This window comes from Triturus cristatus, chromosome 4_2 (assembly GCF_964204655.1).
Source record: "Triturus cristatus chromosome 4_2, aTriCri1.1, whole genome shotgun sequence".
Classification (NCBI taxonomy): domain Eukaryota; kingdom Metazoa; phylum Chordata; class Amphibia; order Caudata; family Salamandridae; genus Triturus; species Triturus cristatus.
The window spans coordinates 198,249,686-198,272,191 of NC_140586.1; the positions used below are offsets into that span (position 1 = coordinate 198,249,686).

A 22,506-nucleotide genomic window follows, 5' to 3' on the forward strand; every position below is an offset into this window, starting at 1 on the left:
CGGCGGCGGTCCCGCAGGAGTGCTTGGCAGCAACAGAGGCCGGGGTGGCGGAGACAGAGTCCGCGGCCGCGGAGGAGGCGGTGGAGGAGGTGGAGACGGTGGTGGAGGAGGTGGCGGTGGTGGAGGAGGCGGTGGCAGAGGTGGGAGAGGAGGAGGCGACGGAGACCTCCGAGGCGGGGTATACACCACTGAGTACACCGATCCCGGCGACTCTCTCTTCCTCGACGTCGACTGCCTCGACGTCGACCTGTGCCTCGACGGCGATCTTCTCGGCGTCGACTTTTGTCTCGACGCCGACCTTCGCCTCGACGGCGACCTTCGCCTCGACGGCGATCTTCGCCTCGACGGCGACCTTCGCCTCGACGGCGACCTCCGCCTCGACGGCGACCTCCGCCTCGACGGCGACCTTCGCCTCGACGGCGACCTTCGCCTCGACGGCGACCTTCGCCTCGACGGCGATCTCCGCCTCGACGGTGATCTTCGCCTCGACGGCGATCTTCGCCTTGACGGCGATCTCCTTCTCTTCATCGGCGGCAAGCTGCGATCCCTCGACGCCGAACGCCGACGCCGGGTCTTCTCTCGACGTCGACCGCTGGACGCAGCCGAAGACGGCGTCGTCGCCGACGACGCCGATGTAGTCGACGGCGGCCTATTCAGGTCCCTCGACGGCGATCGTCGACGCCGCTTCTCCCCAGAGCCCTGGGGAGACGGCGAACAGACGGTGGTCATCCTCCTCGACGTCGCCGTCGACGCCCTAGACGTCGACGGGGAGCGGGAGCGCTTACTGGTCTTCCTGCCCCTGGGGAGCCCCCCAGAGGCCTCAGTATGGGCCAAATCAGCCCCTCCAGACCCACCTGGTGCCTTCAGTCTTCGCTCCTCCAGAGCTTGAAGCCTGCTCTTCATCCTGTCCCTCAGGGTTCTGGCTGAAAACGAGTGGCAGATGGTACAGCTTTCAGGCACGTGGGACTGGGGAAGGCAAGCTATGCACACCTCGTGTGGGTCAGTTTTAGCCTTCTTTCGACCACATTCCGGGCACTTGTCGAACAAGCCAGGCATGTTGACAGTACCAGCTACTAAACACAAGAAAAAGTGACAAAAATTGCCAAAATCTCAATGAAAACCTTGAAAAAGGCAGAGCTCAATGCTCCAGGGTCCTGCTAGCAGGAGCCGGAAAAAAGAACTGAAAGTAAATGGGACCTGCTGGGCATTCTGGGATACTGGGGAAAGTTCTGGAAAACTGGGAAGTTTTCTTAAAGGCACAGTATCCTGTTCCAAGCCACATAATGGCAGCCTATGGGGCTTGTCTGTCCACTCCTTCCTCTCTATCATTCCAGAGGCTTTTGCTGGTAGAGGCAGGGTTTTTTCCTTTGTGGAGAAAAACTGGACAGGCAGTGCTGTTTGTGGATTTTGGTGGAATTCTAGTTGAAGTACTGGACAGTGTAGCCTGTGGGTATAGGCTGCATTATCTGTCTTTAAATTAAATTCTCTCTTAAAGGTGTATGCAGGTCTGCATGATTTGTCACCTTTTAGAGATTATTTTTTATTGCTCCGGGGTCCGCGCACATGGGCGGGACTATTCACTAGATTAGGACTATACACAGAGATCCCCTACTACAGAACTCATACTCTCACTCTTGGACAAGACATCGCAACACTAAATCAAGTTTACCGCCTGCATGACCAAATTAGCTAACTGGATGAAAGCCTCTAAACTCAACACCGACAAGACAGGAGTAGTGATCTTCGGCAAGTACACTTCCCCACAGAACTCCAACTGGTGGCCAGCTGAATTCAGACCCACACCTACACTCAGAACCCAGGAACCTTGGAATAATCTTTGAGAACAAACTGGACATGACCGCACAAGTCAACATGGTCACTGCATCTTACTCCCACACACTGAAGTGGCTGAGGAAGATCGTCAAATGGCTGCCAAGCAACACTAGAAAAGATATCGCTCATGCACTAGTCACCAGCACTAGGGGAACACCCTCTACACCAGGACCACCAAGTAACTCACTAGAAGACTACAAAGTATTCAGAACTTCACAGTCAAACTCATTGTTAACCTCCCACACAGAACTCACATCACACCACACCTCAGGGAACTGCACTGGCTCCCGATAAAACAAGTGCACTCAATTCAAACTCCTTACACACACATTCAAGGCACAACTCAAGCCCCACCTACCTGAACAGTTACATCTCCTTCCATCAACCACCCAGACACCTCTGCTCCACAGGACTCCTACTCACACACATCCCACGCTTACATAGAACCAGATCAGGATGACAGGTGTTCCCTTACATCGCTCCTAAAGCGTGAAACGACCTCCCATCCCACATCAGAGCCTCCTCTGCCTCTCTTCATGAATTCCACAAGAAGCTGAAGACCTGGCTTTTCAGTTAAACAACCTCCCATAAGAAGGGCTAGGCGCACACATACACACACCTTCTCAGGGCCAAGATACTCTCTCGGGTGATATTGCACTTTACAAATACACATAACATACTCACAGCAGCGTGCGAGCCAGCTCAAGTATGTGTAGTCATTCTTGATCTTCTCACTCTGAATTAGAAGAAAAACCTGGATAGGAGAGAACAGTTTTTAAGATGGTGCCAAGAGAAAGGCTCCCTATCCTTCAATGCATCCACAGCTGATGCACCTCAACCTTGCCTTGCATCACCCTTGCCATTCCAGTACTGAGAGTAACACACAGCTCTGCCAGTGCACCTTACTCCTTTCTGACTTGCAGCTCTACCTGCTCCTCCAGTGCTAGGACCAGACAATGCTCTATCAATGCCTCTCTCTCTTAGCTTCGTGCACCATCTGCTGTTCCAGCATTGGAAACACTACATAGGCCTGGCAGTGCACCCACATCTTTTAACTGCAGAACCCCACACATTTTAATTCTACCCTTACTGTCTCTGCTGAAGCTCCATTTACAGTAGATTAAGGTGCAAAAACAGCGTAGTTTTGTACAATGTCTCACAAGAATCAGAAAGTTCAAAATGTATTCCTCACCTACAAACTTTGACCATTCCCCCAATGCATCTTTACAGCACATAAAATCAGTACCTCCTCTGCCTCCTTGTAGTTTCCGGATGCCGCCTTGGCCTGGGCATAGTTGAAATTGAATGTGTCCTCATTGTAGAAATAGCTCTGTGGGGAGAAAAGACAATCAAGACTCTGGGCATCCAAACTATAGTGAACAGAGCTATTGTAATCTAGATTTTAACATAATTGTGGCAAGAACAGGGACCCTCCTGGGGCGGTAGGATGGTTACATATCTTCCTCTTCTACTTCTGGTCACGAGCAAGTTGTCAAGTAGAGCATATTTGAAGCAGATTGTTCATCAAGCAAACATAAATGGCTGGCAGCATGGTGGCTTGGCCAGCATTTTGACTCTCAACAATCTTTTCAATGTTTTGAGTTTAGGCTTTATTTGATTAGAAGCATAAAAGTGAGGATAACTTACTTGCTAGTAATGAACAAGTTACTTACCTTTGGTAACGCTTTTTCTGGTGGGTACAGTATCTGCCTGTGGATTCCTCACCTTGTGAATATCCCCTGCGCCAGCAACATTCGGAAACTTTTGTAGCAGTCCACGCCGATGAGGTCGAAGACGACGTCACAGAGACACGGCTCCGCTCGAGACTCTGCTGATGTCACCGGCTCCATAAGAAGACCTCGTCGGCGTGATGACGTCAGTTCCGCCCTTTTTTCCGTGCCTTCGAGGCACACGGACGGACTGACAGCAATATATACACAGTATACACAGTACATAATATATAAAGCAACACACACAGTGTGGAGAATAAGTAGAAAGGCAAAAGAAATAACACAATGCCTTTGACAGTAACAAAACACATTTTGAAACACCATTAATAGAATTGCAGGTATAGAAGGATGGACAACGGGGAGGCGGGTGGGTCAGTGAGGAATCCACAGGCAGATACTGTATCCACCAGAAAAAGGTAAGTAACTTGTTCTTCTGATGGATACATCAGTCAGTGGATTCCTCACCTTGTGAATAGATTCCCACAGCAGTCCCCACTCCCGGAGGAGGGTGTCCACCGTTCTATACCAGAAAATCCTGAAGGACGGAACGAGCAAAGTGTCCGTCCCTCCTCACCTCGGTGTCCAAGCAATAATGTTTTGCGAAGTTGTGGAGGGAGGCCCAAGTTGCCGCCCTACAAATGTCCTCCATAAGAACGCCCCTAGACAAAGCAGAAGTGGAAGACTTTTCTCTAGTGGAATGAGCCCTTAAACCCTCTGGAGGTTCCTTACCAGCCAAAGAGTAGCATATCTTGATGCACAAGACAATCCATCTGGAAAGGGTGCGCTTGTGCACCGCTCGACCTTTCATGCAGCCAACAAAGCCCACGAAGAGCTGGTCATCATCTCTGAAGTCTTAAGTCCTGTCCAGATAGAAGCTCACCGCCCTCTTAGGGTCCAAGCGGTGAAGTCTCTCCTCCTCCTTGGAAGGGTGAGGGGGAGGATAGAAGGTAGGAAGGGTAATGGACTGCCCCAGATGGAAGGGAGTTACCACCTTAGGCAGAATGGTCAAGAACAGGGGTTTTGAACTTAGAGCTTGAAGCTCACTTACCCTCCTTGCCGAGGTGATTGCAATGAGAAAAACCGTCTTAAAAGACAACAGTCTCAAGGGACACTTGTGTAAGGGCTCGAAGGGAGAACCCATAAGATAAGTCAAGACAAGGTTTAAGTCCCATTGAGGCACAATAAAGGGAGTAGGAGGAAACCTGTTTGTGAGGCCTGTGAGAAGTTGGCCTGATATATGATGTCACTAATTCTAGTGTACACCCTGTATCAGTCCAAACAACCCTTATGGTGATTGGTTGTAAAGTCAACCTTATAGACCAGCTATCCTAGTGGTAGCATGGACAAGAGCAGTCTTAGGCTAAACTCTGAATGGCATGTGAAGCCAGCTGTTATACCATATATAATCCCTTGAATACCAAATGAAAGGACACCACAACAGATATATATATATATAAAATAAAGTGTATTTATTCTAGTCAAACCCTCAGCACTCTTTATGAGATTCGAGGTAAGTACAACACAGTCTTATTCAAGCATACATTAAGTCACACAGGTAAGTAATACAGTTAGGCCCTAGGGGCCACGCAAACCATATACTAATGAAGTGGTATAAGGACCACTGTCACGGAAATAGGATAGGCCTAGGCCTAGGGAATCGCTGGGGCTACACTATACTACCCAAGGTTAGGAAGTGGAGGCCCACGGGATTCAGGTGCAGAGTGGAAACACTCATGCGTAATGCGTATAATCGATAGAAATAGTACAGTTTAGAATTAATAAGATTTAGGACACTTCTGGAGTAGCTAGGAAGTCGGGACTTGAGAACTAGACACTAGGATAGTCAATACCCTGATGAGCACCGGAGTACCCAAGTTACCTAGCCCACGGGCTGCGGGTGCATAGGTGTGAACTTGCGTCGGGTTTCGTCGTCGACTCCTATGGATGCCTGAAGGAAAGATGCTGACAGGCAGTCAGTGAAGAGTGTCCGGTGGATCCCAAGGCCGGGATCAAGAAGGAAGGATACCTGCAAGCAGAAGGGACAGAGTCTGGGTCACTAGCCAGTGACCACGTGGAACCAGGAAGGAACCAGGCGATGTCGGGAGATTGCAGGTGAAGAGGTGAAGCTTGTCGCAGCAGCCACGGGTACCAGGAGGCGTCGAGGACGACCAGGACCAGGAGGCGAGCTGTCCCACGAAGGCTCGTGCTGTCGGCGGCGTCGAAGTCGAACTAGGACTCACCAAGCCTTGGCAAGCGGAACCCACGAAGAATGGAGGACTTGCTTCTGGTGCAGACCAGGAAGGTCTGGGGTGCTTCTCGTTTACAGAGGAGCAGGAGCCAGTCTGGAGGAGCCAAACCAGCAGTGGAAAATCGAAGGTGTGTCGTCGAAAAGGTTGCTAGCCAACGGGCAAGCAACCGGACAGACGCGGCAAGCAGGAAAATGCAGAAGGGCCCCACGCAGGACTCGTGGAGTGTGGGGGGCTGATCTTCGGTGCAGATGGTGCTTGGGGTTGGGGCTTCTCAATCCCCGGTGCACAACCTCGAGGGTGACTCAGAAGCTGCGCTGGAAGATACTCGCCACTTTTCCCAGGTAGCCGGTCCCACGTCTCTCGTCGCCTCCACGGATCTCAGCTAACTGTGGATGTGGATCAGGGTCGGAGAAGTCTGGAAGTCAAGGCTCTGGTCAGGCTCTGCAATCGGTCCCTCGTAGAACATCAGCAAAGCAAAGGGTAAGTCTCTTGATGGTGCCTGTTCGCACAGGGTGGTCACTCCTTGGCCACAAGGGAGATTCTTCAGTCTTCTTCTTTCGTCGAAGGTCCAGAGTTTCTGTTCAAGTTGCAGGTTCAGGATAATCTAATTTAGCAGGGTCCAACTAACTACTAATATACTGGGCTGGTGGGCTGGGCTACCTGCAAGGTCCCTCCTATGGGTGGGACCAGGAAGGGGAGTGGCTACAGCCCCTTTCCTTTGTCCAGTTTCGCGCCAGAGCTGGGGCTGGAGTGCCCCAGCACCGGTTTGAACTGGACTATGCATGGAGCACCTTGTGTGCCCCAGGCATGTCTCATTCCTTTCAGCCCTCCCTGCCCCAATACACTAAAGTCTGTCTGGGGAGGTGCTAGCACCTCCCCAAGCAGGAAACCTATTGTCCAGGCCTCCCTGGCTGGGAGGGCTCCCAGCAGCAGGAGGTCAGACTCGTGTCTGTGGCAGCAGCATCCATTTTGTGATGCTGAGGCTTTGGTGAGAGTTAACCAGCAAAGTAGGATTTTAACATGTCTCTCCCTCTAGAAGGGAGGAATAATATCCTCATCACCAGAAATGGTATGGGGGTATTATTCCAAAGTGTTAGACACCTTACACGACATGTTTTGATAAAGCCAAACCATAGTTACCATAACCGTTTAAGATTATAAGGCACTTTAAGAGTATATGGTAGGCTATATCATAGAACAGCTATAAGGACATGGTTCCGAAAGCTGCAGACAGGCTCAGCTCATGCTAGAGCACCATCTCACATGTTACCAAGCACTCTGCCTTCAGGATTGTTAAGGCCTGCCATAGGAGTGGCTGATAGGTACACATGTGTCTATATATAAGGTAGGTATAGGAATACTACACCTAAGCAAGGGGTGATTACACGACCTTGCCCCAGCTGAGTGATCAGCCAGTTGTGTCTGATTGGAAGGCCAGACCAGGGGTGGCATAATACATGCTGCAGCCCCTGGTAGGCCTAGGGTACACCTATGCCCTGGGTACCTAGGGTACACTGTACAGGGTCCAATAAGATGATCCTTACCAATTGGTTATGTACCTAGGGTACATGGAGTCCATTTTAAAGAGAGAGCAGACAGCCTGAGACCCTGAATGGCAGGATCTCAGGCCAACTAAGACGAAAAACCAGCTAGACACTAGGCAAAAAGTTGGGGGTAACCATAGTCAGATATCCAGCTTCCTACAAGGCCCTTAAGAAAACAAAGAACAATAGGTGATTTGAATAATGACGGCTGATCCGGCAAGCAAAGGAAAGCCGACAAAGCCGATAAGTATCCTTTTACAGTAGCCACAGCAAAGCCTTGCTGAGCAAGAGAAAGGGCAAACTGCAGAATGTCAGATAAACGAGTCTTCAAAGGATCAATTGACTTCTCTCCACACCAGAGAACAAATTTAGACCACCTATAGGAATAGATAGATTTGGTGGAATGACGTCTGGCAGACAAAATTACATCTACCACATCAGATGGGAGAGAAAAAGAGTTCAGGTTGCCCCGTTCAATCTCCAGGCATGAAGGTGTAAGCTCTGGAGGTGGGGGTGTAGAACCTGCCCCTCCGATTGCGAGAGGAGGTCTGCCCTCAGAGGGAGACGGAGCAGAGGGCACGAGGAGAGGTGGAGAAGATCTGAATACCACACCCTTCTTGGCCAATCCGGGGCGATCAATATGACTTGGGCCCGGTCTTGGCGAATCTTCCTTAGAACCCGAGGAATCAAGAGTATGGGAGGAAATGCGTAAAGGAGTCGTGAGCTCCAACTCAACTGAAACGCGTACCCCAACGCTCCCTGCATCGGATACTGGAGACTGCAGAATGACGGGCAGTGAGCATTCTCGTGAGTGGCGAACAGGTCCACCCGAGGAGTTCCCCACATCCGAAAGACGTGACAAACCACCTCCGGATGGAGCCTCCACTCGTGGTCGGCGGAGAACTGCCGACAGACTGTCTGCACGCACGTTCAGCACCCCGGCCAGATGATTTGCCATCAGACAAATCTGATGATCCTGAGCCCAGGACCATAGACGCAGGGCCTCTCTGCAGAGACAAAGAGACCCCACTCATCCCTGTTTGTTGAAATACCACATCGCTGTAGTGTTGTCCGTCAGGACTTGAACAGACTGACCGCGAAGGGAAGGAAGGAAGGCCTTGAGTGCTATACTAATCGCCCGCAATTCTAGAAGGTTGATGTGAAGCAACCTTTCCTCTGGAGACCAAAGACCTTTGATCTCCAGATCCCCCAGATGCGCACCCCACCCTAAAGTGGATGCATCCGTAATCACTGTGGCCACCGATGGAGGTAGATGAAAGGGCTTTCCTTGAGACAGATTGCCCTCCACCAAGACAGATCCACCGCAGCTTCTCTGGAGATCCTCACAGACTCCCTGAGATCTCCTTTGTGCGGATACCACTGCCTGCGGAGGCACCACTGGAGCGCCCTCATGTGCCAGCGTGCATGGTTGACCAACAGAATGCAGGAAGCAAACAGACCGAGCAGGCGAAGGACCTTCAGAACTGGAACAACCGCTCCATTGTAAAACAAAGGAATCATTTCCTGTATGTCGAGAATCCTTTGAGGAGGAGGGAATGCTCGACACACAGTAGTGTCCAGTACCACACCAATGAACAGGTTGCGCTGAGAGGGCACCAGGTGAGATTTGGGCATGTTTATCGAGAAACCCAATTTGAACAACAGCTGAGTTGTATCCTACAGATGGTGTAGCACCTTCTCTGGCGACTCCGCTTTGATCAGCCAGTCGTCCAGATAGGGGAAAACGGAAATCCCCGACCTTCTGAGATGGGCTGCCACCACTGCCATCACCTTCGTGAAGACTCGGGGTGCAGTAGTAAGACCAAACGGAAGGAGCGCAAACTGATAATGTTGCGATCCTACCGTAAACCGGAGATACTTCCTGTGCGACTTCAGAATGGGGATGTGGAAATACGCATCCTGCAAGTCCATCGACACCATCCAGTCCTCCCGATTCAGCGCCTGAAGAACCTGCGCAAGGGTGAGCATATTGAACTTCTCTTGCTTCAGATAAAGATTCAAGATCCTGACCCCTCTCCTGCTCTGGAACCACCTCTATCGCACCTTTCTGTAGTAACTTCAGGACTTCCTCCTGTAGGAGAAGACAGTGGTTCTCTGAGCAAGCCCCTTGATAAGGAGGGTAATTTGGAGGGAATTCCCGAAAGGGAAGGGCGTACCCATTTTCTACAAGATCTAGAACCCAAAGATCTGTAGTTACAGATTCCCAATCTTGTAGAAAATGGGTAAGCCGGCCCCCCACAGGACAACATGATCCAGAATGGCGGATCTAGGGCTGCTTTGCGGTGGAAGGAGGGGCGGAAGAGGCGGAGAGTTGACGGCCACATGAGCGACCCCTGATTCTACCTCTGTATCCTTTAGACAAAGAGCCTTGCTGCTGCTGCTGCTGTTGCGTCTGCCTGTAGGAACGAAAGGTTGCCCTTCCGAAACCTCTGTACCTTTTAAACGACCCCCTTGACTGGGATTGAAGGCCCAGAGACTTAGCCGTAGCCTTGCTCTCCTTAAAACGTTCAAGAGCAGCATGTGCCTTTTTGCCAAATAAACCAGATCCATCAAATGGCAAGTCCAACAGAGTCGACTGTACATCCGGGGAAAACTCAGAAGACTTCAGCCACGCACCCCTCCTGGTGGTAACAGAAGACCCCATGACTCTCGCCACTGAATCTGCAGTATCCAGCCCACTCTGAATCACCTGACGCGCTGCTGCCTGGGCATCAGTCAAGACCTCATTTAAGCCAACCCTATCCTCCTCAGATAGTTTTGGTGCCAATTTCTTCGCAGAGTCCATGAGCGCATGAATATAGCGTCCCAAGAGGCAAGTGGCATTTGTTGATTTAAGTGCCCTGCTGGCCGATGAAAAGACCTTCTTGGCCGACTGATCTAGCTTTTTCGCCTCTCTTTCACCTGGAACCTGAGGAAAAGCACCCCTGGACGTTCCTGAACAAGCCGCCTGAACCACCAGGCTCTCAGGCGATGGGTGCGATGTCAAGAACTCAGGGTCCCCTGGAGCCGCCCTATACCTCCTAGCAACCGTCTTAGAGACTGCGGGAGCAGAAAAAGGCTTACGCCACACCTCCAACACAGGGTCAATAATGGCCTCATTAAAAGGCAACAACGGCTCCGAAACTGCAGTAGGAGAATGCAATACTTCAGTCAGAATGTTTGATTTGAACTCAGTAGTTGGCAACTGAAGATCCAGCAGTTCTGCAGCCTTCCTGATGACTGCATGATATGGAGCCACATCCTTCGAGGGTTCATCGGAAGGTGGAGTAATTTCCCACTCAGGAGACAAATCCAGTCCACTAGCCTCTTTAAGCTCCTCAAACACCTCGTCCGACTCCACCAGCTCTCCTTCTTCTGCTTCTTCCAGAAGGTACCTTCGCTCATCAATCACTCTCTGAGCCTCCCTTCTGGACCGAATCCGTACAAGCGGCGGCGGCGGCGTGTTCGAATCAGACGGCGCCGGCGCCGAACGTGGATCCGCAGGAGCAGCCGACGTCGAGCCGGCGCCAGAGAAGAAGGATGCGGCGTCGACATTCTCGGCGCCGGTAGGTGCCAAGACGGCGTCGCCGGAAAAAATAGCATGAAAGGGGCCTGCGGATAGACTTGCGGCACCCCCAAATTGAATGCCATTGGACCCATTGGACCCATCGGACCCGCAGGTGCACCAGTGGTGTACATGGCTCTCGAAAATACCCCGTACATTGCATTTAAATAATGTGAGGGGTCCTGACCTGGTCCAGGGAACGCAGGGTACTGGTCAGGCATAACCGGACTCGGGCCAACCGGCGCCGACGGTGGAATAAGCGGCGCCGCAGGCTCACCCGGTACTTGAAGTTCCTCAACCGGGGACGGAGCCGGAGATGGAACCGGCGTCGGCGATGGAACCGGAGCCGGAGAAGTAGCCGGAGCCGGTGAAGCCACTGGAGAAGAAGGACCAGGAGGCGAATCCGGAACGGGTGAAGGAGACACAGAGTCCTTTCGGCGTCGAGTTGGTGACTTCGACTTCGGAGCCGAACTCTTGTCAGAGTGATGTCGAGAAGAATGCCTCCTCTTCTTCTTGTGCTTCTTGGATCGTGAAGCATGCCCCGAAGTCGACTTCGACGCCGACCTCGACCTCGATCGTGATCTCGTCCTCAACTTCTTTCTTCCTCTCTTCTCCTTTTTCAACCTAGCGATGAAGAGTTTCGCCTCCCTTTCTTTTAGAGCCTTGGAGCTCATCTTGCGACAGCAAGAACAACCATCCACATCATGGTCAGATGACAAACACCATACACAGTCGTCATGTGGATCCGTGATCGACATGTGTTTGCCACATTCACGACAGGGCTTGAAGCCCGACTTCTTTGTCGACATCTTTTTTGAAAGAGAAACAGAGAAACCCAGAAGAAACACAAAGTAACAGTGAAGCTACCAACAGCGACTCCCGAAATCCGTTGGCGTCGACGGCGCGGAAAAAAGGGAACTGACGTCATCACGCCGACGAGGTCTTCTTATGGAGCCGGTGACATCAGCGGAGTCGCGAGCGGAGCCGTGTCTCTGTGACGTCGTCTTTGACCTCATCGGCGTGGACTGCTACAAAAGTTTCCGAATGTTGCTGGCGCAGGGGATATTCACAAGGTGAGGAATCCACTGGCAGATGTATCCATCAGAAAATGGCTTTCCAGCAAATAAAGTTAATGCTGAGTATCATGCTTTTACATCTCCAATCCCTTTGTGACGTATTGTGGTAGAGCTGGTAAAGCAGTGGGACCATCGCGGATTGCACCATAGTGGGGAGGCCCAATTGTTATGTTGTCTTTTCCAATGCAAAAAGTTAGCTTAAAGAGGTGACAGCAAAGAATGGGTATGCAAGTCCTGTTTGGTAGCAATTACCCAAAGAGTTTGATGCACGGACTTGGAGAAAGCTATCTGGCCTTCAAGAGAAAGTGGCAGAAGTTAACAAGATAATATGTAAAACCTTGCACACAGACTAACCACACCACCTTTGTTTGCCACACTTAGCACTATACTGCAGAGCGAATGGCCAATTTACATCAGATCTGCCTGTAAAGCAGACCCAACAAAGTTTCACATCAGAACATATCGCTCTACAGGTAACTTGCTACAGATTGCTTTTCCTGGCTCAGCTTCAGCAGAAACCCCTTCTGCTGATTACTCCCACTAGTCATTTTTAATTACAAAGGGAGCAGAGGAATGTCATATTCAAGTCTCACCAGTCTCTGCTGCCTCCTCAGATTGGTATGACAACAGTCTATTAAAATTGGGTGGAATTAAAATTATTTCACACAAAAAAAAAATCCCTAAGAATGTTTCAAAAGAACCACATAGTGAATCCCTATTACAACACAGTTTCAATATTAAACTGTTTTAAAAGATGCAAGGTAACAAAGGTAGAGAGGGTGGGTTATGGAATGGGTTAAATGTAGGGATGAAGGTAGAAAAGCAGGGCACTCAAAAAAGGAGAAACATGAGAAAGAGGAAGATAAATTAATGTTGAACCTCAGTAAAGGACTGAGGTTGGGGCGGGTGCCCAGGGAACAGGAAGGTAGGCAAACGAAGGAAGGGAAAAGAAGCATAAGACTGGAAAAACGCAGTGGAAAGCAGGATTTAAGTTTCAGGGCATAAGGCCCCAAGAGAGCAATTAAAACAATTGAAAAGTCACTCGGTGACAGGACATAGTAAGGGAAGGGGATGACAGAAAAATTAATTGATGTAAATCTAGCACAACCTCTATAGATAACCCATTTTCCAAACTGATGGCACGTACACCTTAAAAAAGGATGTGAAAGGCAATTTCGATTAAAAATAATGTTCCATTAATTTGATTCTATTAAATAGTAAATGCCATTCTTCTTGAAAATATCAATTAAACAGTTTACGTGAAATTGATTCTCAGATTTAGTATTCTTTAAATTTGGTTTTCTATTAAATCATATACTACCGCTACCCTTGGCTTAATTATTCGAAACACCAAGAAATCTGCCACATGCTACAAACAGATACCCTTACCCAACATTCTTGATTTTCAGTTCATATATAGTAAAACATTAACAGAGTCAAGGGATCAGTGAACACTTTGGATGCTTAGCAGGGATGCAACAGAATGTGATGTCACTTCAAGGCATGTAGGAATGAAGGACATTAGTCATTGACTGGGATCTCAAATTTCAGGTGGGAATAAAATCAGTAATAACTTTTTTATACAGCCATCCTTGCCAGTCAGTAAGATACAAAGGGTGTTGTTCCATGACAGAAGACTAAACACAAGATTCCTTTCCTGGTAACAGCCTTTAACTGATGTGATCTTCATCAAGAGGTGGCTCAGGAAGGCTCCCTAACAGCAAAGTCACTCAGCGACACCAAATGCTTAATATCTGAGATCAATAACTCACCTTGACTGAATTGAGGTAAATCAGCACATCCTCAAACTGCCGGAGCAAGAAAAAGCATGAGGCCATGCACTGCCTACCAGGGATGGTATCTAATGGGAGTAGAAAAAAAGACAGAAATTGGGCAGTCAGCATCATCAGAGACAGCCTGGGATTTATCAGCCAGAGTATTCAATTCAATAGTGTGCGATGGAAAACAAAAAGATGTTTGCCATGATCGCTGAACTTACCACATTCACTTGCAGACCCGCCAACAAGCTGAAAGAACTGTTGAGCAATCTTTAGATGGTCCCTCTGCAAGCCAAGAAAGATCAGCACAAGTCAATCCAGGTTTCACTGAGCATCGAACGTATTAAACTTGTATGAACAGCTTAACTCAGGCACCAGGGAACACTGTCCTCTCCGATGTCAAAGCTTCAAATTGGTCACATCAGAATACTGCCACTGCTACAAAATGTCCAACTTACAATTTCAAGACTGTTACACAGTAATATTAAACCACAGCAACACATTTTCCTATTCCAACATTGCTCAAAGCATAACTCACCAACAACTAAGGAATATTTAATTTTTATACATCATCAGATTCACAACCTAGGCACTCATTTGGAGGCCATCACCGTATTACAAATGTGAGCATATATTTTGTGCAATTTGTTCTTAGCACTGAGTTAGTATGAGTTGAACTGCTTTGTTCTTGCTCTGGTATTGTGTTCGGCACCAACACTAGCCATACCCTAGAGTTAAAACAGCAAATGCAAATGAAAAATTATGATTTATTGAGTACAACAGCTAACAGAAAAAGACAGCACTAGACACTTTAATAGGCCATCCTTCAGGAAAATCTTAAAGGCCCAGATCATCTTCAAAGCCTTCCTGAAAATATAGGTTCTCTGGACCTACGTAAATAAAGTGGAAACATGTTCCACAGTATGGGCTTTAAGTGCCTGATGGATATTTCCTCAGTGACATTTCACTCAGCGGGCATGTAACAGTTATATTAAGTCTGAGGAAAGGGTGCAATGATTTAAAACTTATTTTGTCTTGACCGTAGAAGACTTTCTGAATGGGGAGGCAATTTTGAACAAAACACATTGTTTGACAGGGAACCAGTGGAGACTCTTTATCATCTGGGTGACATGATCCCACTTTCCAAGTGCCACGACCTTACTAACAACAACGTTTTGAATTAGTTGTAAACTAGTTTGGGTACTTTCCGGTAGATCGAGGTAGACACTATTGCAGTAATTGAGTTTTGAAAGCACACCTGTGGAGATGATTTTTTTTTGGGAGTAATTGTACCTAGCAAGTACAGGGCAGGAAAGCAACAGAAGGTGATTCGATTTATTTGTGACTTAACTGAGAGGTCTTAATCAATTTGGACACCCAGAGATCTCAAACTGAAAGACAGGAATGGTGGGAAACCCAGTGATAAGACATAGATGGAATTGGTCATGCCGACAAGTAGCAGGTCAGTCTTGTCGCTGCTGAGTTTCAAGAAATTGTTGCTCATCCACTGCTTCGCGGCGTAGAGACCGTCTCAAAAACTGGACAAAGAACATGGTGCATTCTGGTCCAAGTGGAGCACAGAGTGTCATCGGACTAAGAGATGGCATCACAGCCAAATGGTCTGATTAGCTTAGGTTTTGTTAAATACATCGCGATCGATCTGTTAACTCCAATATTCATATAGGTCGCCACACTCGGCTTTAGAGTCTCAAATGCTAGTCTATTGGCCTGTAGGGATTTATATAAAACTGCTGTAACTGTTTTTTGCTAGTGGTATATGAATCATCAGGGTTCTCAAAAACCTGTTGGCAGCCTACCTTTTGTACTGGGGTGAATGTATGACATTGTTCTGCATTCTGTCCATCAATAGTTCTTTTTGCATTTGTCACCCCGAGTGGGACGGGTATGCTCAGACGTGAGTCCCGTGCTCTCCACGCCACTGGAATCAAGCTATCCTGGCTGAAGAGGGGTGAAACCCCGAAACCGGTCCTAGGATGCTTGTTACCAGTCCAGGGAGGACCTGGCCTGGCAGTTCGGGCTGGACTCTTCCCATAGGGCACAGGGTCAAGACTGATTTGCATATGGCTGGGTCCAAACTGGAATGGCATGGTGAGCAAAAAACGATGGATTTAGGCCCAGATCTCTGTACTGGGGTGAATGTATGACATTGTTCTGCATTCTGTCCATCAATAGTTCTTTTTGCAGCCTACCTTTTGTAAACATGATTCCACTGTCGCCAACCATGGAATACTCCTGCCTTTTTCGCAGGCGAGACAATCTGAAATAATATCTCTGGTGAGGCTTGCCTCCGGGTTTCTCTATATTGATAGCCAAAGAAGCAGGGGGCGAATATAAATATAGTCTTCAATGAAAGGGAAATTCAATTCATTATGGCAGATAAAGTTGGAGGTAGAAATAAGGACCCATAGGACACTTCTGCAAAATCTATTTTCTTCTACTTGAATTGAGTTGCACTTGTTAAATACAGCTTCGAACAGTTTATACTGTCAAACGCTGTGGTCAAGTCCATAAAGGCGATATATATATATGTGGGAGTTTTCTGCTATGGTATATTTTCCAATCAATAAATTAAGGTTTAGACACTGCTCTACAGTACTAATCTTAGATCTAAAACCATACTGTTAGAAATGGGGGTCTCTGGTTGGCAGTGGGTGGCCACTGTCCAAGCAGGGACCCTTCTTCCTAAGTCAGAGTGATGGGCTGCACCCCCTTGACAACCCCTGCTCCACCCTGTGGTAACGTAGCACGAGCAGTTAGGCTAATCTCAGAGGCAGTGTTTAAAGCGTTGATGATCATACACAGTAAATACAGTGAGGAACACTACAAAGGGACACAACACAGGTAGTTATCAAAGAAAATAGTTATATTTATAGAGACTTATCACAAGACCAAATAACGAGGAAATCAATACTGTACAAAGATAGTTCTCTCTGGATGCTGCAAAAATAGTTCCAATGGGTAAGGTAAAGTTCAGTTCAGGACAGTGGTCTCTGCGACAACCTCTTACTCACAGTTCTGAGATGTTGGCAAATAATCCACAAGAAATGTCGCTCCGGCGGGTTAGCAGTGTTTTTCCTCACGCTCTGGTCACGGCCGCTCGCTAACGGGGTTAGCGACAATTTTCCGGACGCTCAGCAGCTGTAGGGATGATTTTCGGGCCGCAAACGTGTGGGGCGATGATCAGGCCAGCGGGCCCTCAGCAGCAGCGATGCGACGATTTTCTTTACGCTCAGCAGCTGTAGCGATGATTTTCTGGCCGCAAACGTGCGGGGCGATGATCAGGCCAGCGGGCCCTCAGCGGCAGCGATGCAATGATTTTCTTTACGCTCAGCAGCTGTAGCGATGATTTTCTGGCCGCAAACGTGCGGGGCGATGATCAGGCAAGCGAGCCTTCAGCGGCAGCGATGCGAGGATTTTCTTTACGCTTTGTAGGTGTAGCGATGATCTTCTTCACGCTCCTGGGCTGCCGCGGCTCGCTAACAGGCCTTAGCAACGAAAATGAAGTCTACTGGTCCTGAGACTTCGGTCAGGAGGCTAGTTCTTTCTCTAGCCCTTGGGTGATTGCAGGGTCAAGATTAAAATTGTATCTTACAGCTCCTTTCCCCTCCTTTTTCCAGTCCAATGAAAACTACTGCAGGCCAATCCAGGGAACAGCACACAACACCAGGACAGTCCTCTCCTGCAGCTTTCTTCAGTTCCAGTTGGTCTTGAAATCCAGGGCCAATACAAATTGTAGGGGTTTCAGCACAGATATTTATACCCCAAAAGTCTTTGTTCTAAAGAGTCATAAGTCACTGAACCCAGCCAGAACCAGTTCTGCCCATCCCTGGAGCACTTTGTTTACCAGGCTGCATCCTTCCTTTCAGAAAGAGGGGGTCTGCCCTCAGACGCACAGTGGGAGGTGGAGCCAGCATTCACCTTGCCAGGCACAGCCCTATTCAAGTGCAGGAGCTACCCCTTCCCTCACTCCAAGGCAGATCTCTCTATTCAACCTAGGTCTGACTCAGCCTGCCCTGTCCCTCCAAAACCAGACAGCCAATACACATAATAGCAGAGCACACTGGAAGGCTTAGGCAAGAAAGTACCTACACTCTAAAAGTGGTAGTTTCAAACACAGAATATAAAAATAACCTTCACTAAAAGATGTATTTTAATATTCTGAGCTCAGGCATACTAAATTCGCTTTTCTACCATGTTCTATGGGTCAGTAAGGTCTATAGAATGTAATAGCCAAAACCTCCCATTCTGGCCTATGGAGAACAGGTAGCCTTACAGTAGTGAAAAACGAAATTGGGTGTAATTCACTACCAGGACATGCTACACACATCAGAGCATGTCCTACCTTACACATACAATGCACCCTACCATAGGGGTGGCTTACATGATGCCAAGGGAAGGTTCAGGGGCTGGGAAGTGGGTGCACTTCACAGCCAAGATGGCAGTTCTAGACTGCACACAGACACTGCAGTGGCAGGTCTGAGACATACTTTACAAGCTGCTTCTGTGGGTGGCGCAAATCAGCGCTGCAGGTCCACCAGCAGAACTTGGGTTACCTGCCCTGGGCACACACAAGCCACATTACTAGGGACTAACAGGTAGACCAAATAAGACAATCAGGGATACACCAATCCATATGTCATCTTTATACAGGGAGCATACGCGCTGCGGCACTGAATGGCAGCGGCGCAGCGCCCAGAGCATCTATCACCAGAAAAACAGAGGAGGCACAGTGAAAAAAATGGAAGGGAGACTCACGGCAATGGTGCCAGGTCTAACACATACTGACAGGGGTAAAAAATTGACTTCTCATTTGTCCATTTTTTTATCCTGTTGTATATGACCCTCGCCAGAATTTTTTGTGTTGTATCCATTAGGGAAATGGGCCTATAACAGCTAGGCTGCATACAATCACCCTTCTTAACAAGCATTGGCATAGCCAATAGGCCTTGCTTTTGGGACCTTATAAGTGTTTAGCCATGCAACAGTTGATGTTGTTGCACCAAGGCGATTGTACTGCATAAATAAATACTTATAAGGTCCCAAAAGCGAGACCTATTGGCTATGCCAATGCTTGTTTATGTTCTGTAGGGAAGAGAAGCTTGAACTGTGGCTCCCTTCTGTGGTGAAGGAAGCTTGTTTTGGGCCACACACGATACCCTGCTAATAACACAGTCAAGTTACCATACGGCGACTCAGTTATTCCTAGGTAACAAGTTCTCTCATATTATTTGACATTAAAACGGCACCTACTGCTTTTTTACTGATAACCAGAAAACAAATGGGCAGCTAGGAAATGCAGGGAATAACACTATGATAGCAACACCCACACACACGAAACGGCGCTTATCTCGCAGCGCAGTTCAACAAAGCTCTCTCAACCTGCAAGCCTAGAAACCACTGCTTGTTTCACAGTGTGCGCCTTACAAACTTTACTACACGGTGTGTAAACTACAAAATAAACACGCGTTCGCTCGTGGGGGGACGGAACTGCTGATTCATTCAGCTTTTAACCTCTGACACTTTCACAACCACCTCTTCAGGGGACATGTGTTACGGCTCCTGGAGAAGACGTTTCAAAGAGCAGCACTAAGACACAACCAGCCAGCTGCCTGAAACTATTAAGACCCGTCTATTGTACCAACACCTGAACACAGAGTCAGCCTTTGCCAGGATAGTGCCCTGGCCGGAAAGACATGTGGCGCTCTCGCTGTTGCTTGTGAATACAATGAGTACCAGGGAGCACGGTTTTTGTGTTCAGAGGTCACTCATGAATCTCTACATCAGAATGGTTACTTGCCTCTGAACACAAATACCTCTGCACCTCCAGCGCCTACCTGAATCACTCACGGGTTAACTCCTCACGCTGGTGGAGCATTTTGTTTGTTGGAGGGGGTGGGGTTATTGTATGTGGCAGCAGGGAGCGAGAGGGTGATGGGAGGTTAACTCCTCACGCTGGTGGAGCATGTTGTTTGTTGGAGGGGGTGGGGTTATAGTGTGTGGCAGCAGGAAGTGAGAGGGTGATGGGAGGATAAGAAGGCCGGCTGGTATAGTGCTATAAAGAGCGCTTGCAGCTCCTGAAGCCAGGCGCTATGCACGCTGGTGTCTGCATGTCCTTATTGCAGACAGCTCCTTACGCCCTCTTAGGTTGTCGCCATTAGCCTGGACCCAGCTCGCCCATGCCAAAAGCCGACCCTGCAAGATCGCGGGGGAAAAATGCTACCGCCGGCCACAGCTTGCAGTGCATGTGCGCGAGTGGTGCGCATGCAGCAGTAATCACGCCATATGGCGCCTCTGCTCAAACGCATGCTCGCGCACATGCACTGCAAGCTGTGGCCGGCGATAGCATTTTTTGAAGCCCTTACTTAAAGTCTCGCCACACCAGCGCAAGCGCTGGGTCAGGCGAGACCTAAAAATGGGGACTATAATTGGTGTGGACCATGTACTTGGTAAAAGGGAGTGTCCTAAACTGTTAAAAACATTCAATAAAATCGGGGCCCAAAATCCGGGATTACGTTTAACAAGATCTATTGTTACCCCATTGGGGCCTTGCCCCCAATGCTCTGGTTTATTGCATCCTCAATTTCCACCAGGGTTAATTGCACAGACACGAAATACGATTCCAATATATAAGCAGTGTTGGTGGCGACAGGTGCAGAGATGTTAGAAAAATGCTCTTCCCAGGCCTCGCTTTGTAATATTACAGCTGACCTTTGACTCTACTTGGTTAAACTGCTTCATCTTTTTCACTGCTATCCGGAAGAGTTTGCTGTTCTTGTTGTTGGCTGTTAAGACTAAGGAGTCCCACAGCTGATTTACTACCCGATTGTATATCTTACATAGTTTTCTTACCGCTAGTGTGTTCCTCGGGGAGGCCTTAAGTGCCTGTCACAGTTGGCGATTAGCGGAAGAGTACTCATTACCATTTTGGTTTATTACTATAGGGTTTTATAGGTCTCATAAGCTCATTCTTAAGGAGGGAGCAGAGCTAGCCAAAGGCCATGGCCGCTGGGTAAACTGTATGTTCTTCACTAAGGCATGCCATAACTACCAAGATGTTCTCTTTAATCACTTTCTGAAATAGGTGTGAGGGTGCAACTGCTCTCCATATTAAACTAAGGACATATGATGAGGGTTCAAGGCTACTAGCACTGATTTCCCTCCTGTAGAATGGTTTAGGGCCTAGGAGAGGGGTACCTCAATTGGGTTATGGTCGCCGTAGCTAGAGGAAATAACTTTTCCTGATAACAACAGTCCCTCTAAATTAGGTGATATAAAGAAGTAGTCTATTGTGGACGTACAACCTCGTCCCCTAAAAGTGGGTAGAGCCTCTGTGCAATTACCTATAATATCCATGACATTAACTCGTTTGCAAGTTGCCAGGAATGATGCCAACTCGAATCATCTGTCATTAGATCTATTCTTTACGCAGGGGGTAGTATAAGTGCAAAAAATGGTGTTAAATGAATGTAAAGGGGTGCTTGATACACTCAACCTTGCATTCAAATCACCACCCAAACAAAAGCCAGCTAGATGACCGCTATCGCCTACGGCACACTATAAAGATGAGATGTATTCAAACAAAATTAGGAATTTAGTGTTAGGCACATTAGTGAACTAGTTATTATAACAAATTAATTAGATATATGGCTACACCTCTCTGGTACCTCGCTGCCTAAATATTACTATCTAACGTTTCTAGTGACGTCACACATTCTCCTGCTTTAATGTTCATCCAAATATCCAAATAGCTAACCCACCTATTGCACGGCCTGATCTAGAGGGAGTTGCTAGATTATAATAGCAGGCAAAACCATCAACAAATATTTCATGGGAACATATCAGTAATGTAAAGGGTCTATTATTGGGGTCAGAACCTGAAAAAAGTAAGCTGATCTCATACTGGGCACAAAACAGATGCAAATATTGGCTGAAGTGTAAAACCTCTGAAATCACCTCACGCAAATGTTGTTTATGGCATGGGTTTTTGTGCTTGCTATATCACAACACAAAATGCTTGTTGAGAAACTCACAAAATAAAGCTAACAACATTAAAAAACTGTTACAGCCACTCCTTGGGCTCCTAAACTCTAGCCTTCCACACCTTCAGCTTTCCAAGCATACGCTAGCCTGACTCCAAACTGGCAACACTTCATTGCCTGACTCAATGGCTCTCCCATTATTTTAGCTTTAGTTCCAAACTCGCAGTCCACTGACCTATAAAATGATACAACACTTGCATATACAGCACCATACACTCCTCATCACCCTAGATACTCAAGTGACCTCAGATGTGCCCTGCCCTTTACCTGACAGTTATCACCAGGCATTGAACTAAACACAAGCTCAGATGAGCATGTACGTCACCTTCAGTTCAATGGTATTGAACATCCAACATACTGCTGCTTTACTATCAAGAGTTTGTAGGACCAGCACATTATCCATAGCTTACATCTCTCTCAGACTCCGAAAACACCTGCCATTGGACCGCGGTCACAGACTATAGTGAGCTTCTCTTTAGAATGTGATTACCCAGGATAACCTAAGACTCTTGTGCAGCCCTAACTGCTTAGAACTTTGGAACATCATTCTTCCCTCCATAGATCTTTATCAGAGCTATCAGATTACATGCAATATTGCTTCTGCATCTCTCCTTTTAAAACTCGAATCCAGCACGCTCCAAATACCTGTCAGTAGACTCATCAATGCTAAC

General features: G+C 48.0%; 1 protein-coding gene across 2 annotated transcripts in view; it reads right to left on the reverse strand.

The window, feature by feature from the left end:
* Nucleotides 1-22,506, reverse strand: part of IFT56 (intraflagellar transport 56) — a 291,296-nt gene that overhangs the window by 63,454 nt on the left and 205,336 nt on the right. For both annotated transcript variants that reach the window (XM_085601180.1, XM_085601182.1), the window contains exons 12-15: nt 13,997-14,060; nt 13,770-13,858; nt 3,080-3,163; nt 2,518-2,587 (exon numbers count right to left, since the gene is read on the reverse strand). In XM_085601180.1, coding sequence (XP_085457306.1) covers nt 2,518-2,587; nt 3,080-3,163; nt 13,770-13,858; nt 13,997-14,060 — 307 coding nt within the window. The remainder of the gene's footprint in view (nt 1-2,517; nt 2,588-3,079; nt 3,164-13,769; nt 13,859-13,996; nt 14,061-22,506) is intronic.